The sequence below is a fragment of the Salvelinus sp. IW2-2015 genome, unplaced genomic scaffold (genome assembly GCF_002910315.2).
Source record: "Salvelinus sp. IW2-2015 unplaced genomic scaffold, ASM291031v2 Un_scaffold4544, whole genome shotgun sequence".
In the NCBI taxonomy this organism is placed as follows: domain Eukaryota; kingdom Metazoa; phylum Chordata; class Actinopteri; order Salmoniformes; family Salmonidae; genus Salvelinus; species Salvelinus sp. IW2-2015.
This window is the reverse complement of record NW_019945814.1, coordinates 3,993-10,583: the sequence shown is the minus strand read 5'-3', so window position 1 is coordinate 10,583 and position 6,591 is coordinate 3,993. Positions and strand designations below refer to the sequence as shown.

At 44.7% G+C, this 6,591-nt stretch overlaps 1 protein-coding gene across 1 annotated transcript in view; it reads left to right on the top strand.

Moving 5' to 3' along the window:
- The window catches only part of galt (galactose-1-phosphate uridylyltransferase), a gene marked incomplete at its 3' end in the record, with an annotated part of 18,367 nt that overhangs the window by 8,839 nt on the left and 2,937 nt on the right, over positions 1–6,591 (top strand). The window contains exon 3 of the mRNA XM_070441686.1: positions 2,224–2,348. Within this exon, the coding sequence (XP_070297787.1) occupies positions 2,224–2,348 (125 nt within the window). The remainder of the gene's footprint in view (positions 1–2,223; positions 2,349–6,591) is intronic.

Here is a 6,591-nt window from a genome sequence, read left to right as displayed (position 1 = left end):
GGCTCGGGTGGTTGTTGTCCTTGATGATCTTTATGGCCTTCCTGTGACATCGGGTGGTGTAGGTGTCCTGGAGGGCAGGTAGTTTGCCCCCCGGTGATGCGTTGTGCAGACCTCACTACCCTCTGGAGAGCCTTACGGTTGTGGGCGGTGCAGTTGCTGTACCAGGTGGTGGTACAGCCCGATAGGATGCTCTCGATTGTGCACCTGTAAAAGTTAGTGAGGGTTTTGGGTGACAAGCCACATTTTTTCAGCCTTCTGAGGTTGAAGAGGCGCTGTTGCACCTTCTTCACCACACTGTCTGTGTGGGTGGACCATTTCAGTTTGTCCGTGATGTGTACACCGAGGAACTTAAAACTTACTACCCTCTTCACTACTGTCCCGTCGATGTGGATAGGGGGGTGCTCCCTCTMCTGTTTCCTGAAGTCCACGATCATCTCCTTTGTTTTGTTGACATTGAGTGTGAGGTTATTTTCCTGACACCACACTCCGAGGTCCTTCACCTCCTCCCTGTAGGCCGTCTCGTCATTGTTGGTAATCAAGCTCACTAATGTTGTGTCGTCTGCAAACTTGGTGAAAGAGTTGCAGGCGTGCATGGCCACACAGTCCTGGTGATTGAGTTGCAGGCGTGCATGGCCACACAGTCCTGGTGATTGAGTTGGAGGCGTGCATGGCCACACAGTCCTGGTGATTGAGTTGGAGGCGTGCATGGCCACACAGTCTTGGGTGTGCAGGGAGTACAGGAGGGGGCTGAGAATGCACCCTTGTGGGGCCCCAATGTATATAACAACCAGATTCAATCGTTGAAAAATTAATCAGCAGATTAAATATAAATTTTTTAAATCTAAAGATGGAACTGAACTTAATAGGCACACTTTTCCTATAGATTGTGAGTAGGCCTATATCTCTCCCACTTGAATCTTCTCTTTGTGCTAGACCAGGTTCACACGCCTTCCGTTTCATTTTGCTATATTTATTTCTGTATGTTTTTACTGCTCTAGGTTTATTAATACTGCTCGGATAACCTCATCTACTCTTATGTATTGATTGATGTTTTATTCTACTGGCACAGAACTATCACTGGGAATTGTCAGCAGCATAACACCCAGCATCCCACTGCTGGCTTGCTTCTGAAGCTAAGCAGGGTTGGTCCTGGTCGGTCCCTGGATGGGAGACCAGATGGAAGTGGTGTTGGAGGGCCAGTAGGAGGCACTCTTTCTCTGGTCTAAAAAAATATCCCAATGCCCCGGGCAGTGATTGGAGTCATTGCCCTGTGTGGGGTGCTGTCTTTCGGGTGGGACGTTAAACGGGTGTCCTGACACTAGTCATTAAAGATCCCATYGCACTTATCGTGAGAGTAGGGGTGTTAACCCCGGTCTCCTGGCTAAATTCCCAATCTGGCCCTCATACTATCATGGCCACCTAATCATTCCCAGCTTCTATCTGGCTCATCCCCCTCCTCTCCCCTGTAACTATTCCCCAGGTCGTTGCTGTAAATGAGAATGTGTTCAGTCAACTGACCTGGTAAAATAAATCATCACTGGGAATCATTGTAATGTTTGTTTGTGTCAGTTAAATCTGTAAGGGATGGGTTGCCAACTAACTAATTTAGTTCATTCACACACACTAACAATGTTTATCAGGCATCTGACAATCCCTGTTCTAAAGCATGTCTGTTCTAAATAATATGAATAGCTGCAGATGTTTCTGTATAATCTCTAGAAATGTGCTTCAATAGATGAACCAAGAATGATCAACTTGGTCTGTCTGTCTGTCTGTCTGTTTGTGTCCCTTCCAGGTGAACCCTGTCTGTCTGTCTGCCTGTCTGTCTGTTTGTCCCTTCCAGGTGAACCATGGTCGTTTGTTCTGCCTGTCTGTCTGTTTGTGTCCTTCCAGGTGAACCTCTGTCTGTTTTGTCCTGCCTGTCTGTCTGTCTGTCTGTCTGTCTGTCTGTTTGTTTGTCCCTTCCAGGTGAACCCTGTCTGCTTGTCCTGTCTGTACTGTTTGTCCCTTCCAGGTGAACCCTGTCTGCTCTGTCTGTTCTGTTTGTGTCCCTTCAGGTGAACCCTGTCTGTCTGTCTGTCTGTTTGTTTGTCCCTTCCAGGTGAACCCTGTCTGTCTGTCTGTCTCTGTCTAACTGTTTGTTTGTCCCTTCCAGGTGAACCCTGTCTGTCTGTCTGTCTGCCTGCTTGTCTGTCTGTCTAACTGTCTGTTTGTCCCTCCCAGGTGAACCCAGACTACAACAACACATTTGTGTTTGAGAATGACTTCCCAGCCCTGCAGCCTAATGCTCCTGACCCAGGATATAACCAACATCCACTGTTCCAGTCTAAAGCAGCCCGGGGCGTCTGGTGAGGAGAACATTATTATTCATCTCCAATTCAGTCATCTTGGTGTGATATTAATAACATCGCAGACAAGACAAGTATAACTGAATGATGGTTTTTTAAACAGCTCTTGGGAGGCAAATTGAAGACAAGATTATTCCTGCTTTAGTTTCTAATCAGCTATGACCACTAGGTGGCGACGCTGTCTTTAGAATCCAAGACCAGACATTGAGGATCTCAAAGCTGAGGATATATTGACATGTAGCCCAGACACAAGGTCTGCCAGCAGTTTAACATGCTGAATTATTAAAAAACTATGAGGCCTTTTCACACTGCATTCTCTGAGCCCAGGCCTTTTTTTWACCCTGTTTTCTCCCCAATTTTGTGGTATCCAATTGGTATTTAGAGTCTTGTCTCATCGCTGCAYCTCCCGTACGGACTCGGGAGAGGCGAATGTCGAGAGCCGTGCGTCTTCCGAAACACAACCCAACGAAGCCGCACTGCTTCTTGACACGATGCCCACTTAACCCGGAAGCCAGCCGCACCAATGTGTCGGAGGAAACACCGTGCACCTGGCGATCGTGTCAGCGTGCACTGCGCCCGGCCCGCCACAAGAGTTACTAGTGCGTGACAAGGGCATCCCTGCCGGGAAAAWCCCTCCCCTAACCCGGACACTGGGCCAATTGTGCGCCGCCCCATGGGTCTCCCGGACGCGGCCGATTGCGGCTGAGCCTGGACTCGAACCCAGAATCTCTAGTGCCACAGCTAGAGACCACTGCGCCACTCGAGAGGTCCCAGGGTAGGATATATATTTTATGGTAGGGTAGGGTGAATCTTTTGTATTATGGTATGTATGGTAGGCTATTTTATGTTATGTTAGGGTCGGGTTGGTAGAGTATGATATTTTATTTTAGAGTAGGATATTTTATGGTAGAGTAGGATATTTTATGTTAGCCACTGGATTATTATATTACTACAAATTTGTTTAGGTTCGGAGTTTACATACACTTAGGTTGGAGTCATTAAAACTTGTTTTTCAACCACTCCACAAATTTCTTGTTAACAAACTATAGTTTTGGCAAGTCGGTTAGGACATCCACTTTGTACATGACACAAGTCATTTTTCCGCAATTGTTTACAGACAGATTATTTCACTTATAATTCACTGTATCACAATTCCAGTGGTCAGACGTTTACATTCACTAAGTTGACTGTGCCTTTAAACAGCTTGGAAAATTCCAGAAAATGATGTCATGGCTTCAGAAGCTTCTGATAGGCTAATTGACATAATTTGAGTCAATTGGAGGTGTACCTGTGGATGTATTTCAAGGCCTACCTTTCAAACTCATGCCTCTTTGCTTGACATCGTGGGAAAATCAAAAGAAATCACCAAGACCTCTGAAAAAAAAATTGTAGACTCTCCTCAAGTCTGGTTCATCCTTGGGAGCAATTTCCAAACGTTTGAAGCGCACCACGTTCATCTGTACAAAAAAATAGTACGCAAGTATTAAACCATGGGACCACGCAGCCGTATACAGCTCAGGAGGAGACGCGTTCTGTCTCCTAGAGATGAACGTACTTTGGTGCGAAAGTGCAAATCAATCCCAGAACAGCAGCAAAGGACCTTGTGAAGATGCTGGAGGAAACGGGTACAAAAGTATCTATATCCACAGAAAAAAAGTCCTATATCAACATAACCTGAAAGGCCGCTCAGCAAGGAAGAAGCCACTGCTCCAAATCAGCCATAAAAAAGCCAGACTACGGTTTGCAACTGCACATGGGGACAAAGATCGTACTTTTTGAGAAATGTCCTCTGGTCTGACGAAACAAAAATGTAACTGTTTGGCCATAATGACCATCGTTATGTTTGGAGGGAAAGGGGGAGGCTTGCAAGCCGAAGAACACCATCCCAACCGTGAAGCACGGGGGTGGCAGTATCATGTTGTGGGGGTGCTTTGCTGCAGGAGGGACTGGTGCACTTCACAAAATAGATGACATCATGAGGAAGTACAATTATGTGATATAGCAACATCTCAAGACATTCAGTCAGGAAGATAAGCCTGGTCGCAAATGGGTCTTCCAAATGACAATGACCCCAAGCATACTTCAAAGTTGTGGCAAAATGACATAAGGACAACAAAGTCAAGGTATTGGAGTGACCATCACAAAGCCCTGACCTCAATCCTATAGAAAATGTGTGGGCAGAGCTGAAAGTGTGTGCGAGCAAGGAGGCTACAAACCTGACTCACTTACACCAGCTCTGTCAGGAGGATGGGCCAAAAATTCACCCAACTTATTGTGCGAAGCTGTGGAAGGCTACCCGAAACATTGACCCAAGTTAAACAATTTAAAGGCAATGCTACCAAATACTAATTGATGTATGTAAACGTCTGAACCACTGGAATGTGATGAAAAAATAAAAATATGAAAGAAATAATTCTCTCTACTATTATTCTGACATTCACATTCTTAAAATAATGTGGTGATCCTAACTGACGTAAGACAGGGAATCTTTACTAGGATTAAATGTCAGGACTGGAAAAACTGAGTTTAAATGTGTTTGGCTAAGGTTGTATGTAAACTTCCCGACTCATTGTATTATAATATATATATATATATTCATATATATATATCATATATATACAGTGGGGAGGAACAAGTATTTGATACACTGCCGATTTTTGCAGGTTTTCCTACTTACAAAGCATGTAGAGGTCTGTCATTTTTTCATAAGGTACACTTCAACTGTGAGAGACGGAATCTAAAACAAAAATCCAGAAATCACATTGTATTGATTTTTAAATAATATATTTGCATTTTATTGGCATGACATAAGTATTTGATCACCTACCACCAGTAAGAATTCCGGCTCTCACAGACCTGTTGTTTTTCTTAAGAAGCCCTCCTGTTCTCCACTCATTACCTGATTAACTGCACCTGTTTGAAGCCTTACCTGTATAAAAGACACCTGTCACACACTCAATAAACAGATTCAACTCTCCACAATGGCCAAGACCAGAGAGCTGTGTAAGGACATCAGGATAAAATTGAGACCTGCACAAGGCTGGGTGGGCTACAGGACAATAGAGCAAGCAGCTTGGTGAGAAGAGACACAACTGTTGGCGCAATTATTTAGAAAATGAAGAAGTTCAAGATGACGGTCAATCACCCTCGGTCTGGGGCTCCATGCAAGATTTCACCTCGTGGGCATCAATGATCATGAGGAAGGTGAGGATCAGCCCAGAACTACACGGCAGGACCTGGTCAATGACCTGAAGAGAGCTGTGACCACAGTCTCAAAGAAAACCATTAGTAACACACTACGCCGTCATGGATTAAAATCCTGCAGCGCACGCAAGGTCCCCCTGTTAAGCCAGGCTGCATGTCCAGGCCCGTCTGAAGTTTGCCAATGACCATCTGGATGATCCAGAGGAGGAATGGGAGAAGGCATGTGGTCTGATGAGACAAAATAGAGCTTTTGGTCTAACTCCACTCGCCGTGTTTGGAGGAAGAAGAAGTATGAGTACAACCCCAAGAACACCACCCAACCGTTAAGCATGGAGGTTGGAAACATCATTCTTGGGGACGCTTTCTGCAAAGGGGAAAGGACGATGCACCGTATTGAGGGAGGATGGATGGGGCCATGTATCTCGAGATCTTGGCCAACAACCTCCTTCCCTCAGTAGAGCATTGAAGATGGCGTGGCTGGGTCTTCCAGCATGACAACAAGAACGAGCAACAACAGCCATGGCACTAAGGAGTGGCTCCGTAAGAAGCATCTCAAGGTCCTGGAGTGGCCTGAGCCAGTCTCCAGACTGAACCCAATAGAAAATCTTGGAGGGAGCTGAAGTCCGTATTGCCCAGCGACAGCCCAAACCTGAAGGATTGGAGAAAGTCTGTAGAGAGTGGGCCAAAATCCCTGCTGCAGTGTGTGCAAACCTAGTTCAAGAACTACAGAAACGTATGATCTCTGTAATTGCAAACAAAGGTTTCTGTACCAAATATTAAGTTCTGCTTTTCTGATGTATCAATACTTATGTCATGCAATAAAATGCAATATTAATTACTAAAATCATACAATGTGATTTTCTGCATTTTGTTTAGATTCCCGTCTCTCATGTTGAAAGTTACCTAGTGATAAAAATCAGAACTTACATGCTTTGTAAGTAGGAAAACTGCAATAATGGCAGTGTATCAAATACTTGTTCTCCCACTGTATATATATATATGATTTTTAAAATATATAATAATATTATATATTATCTAT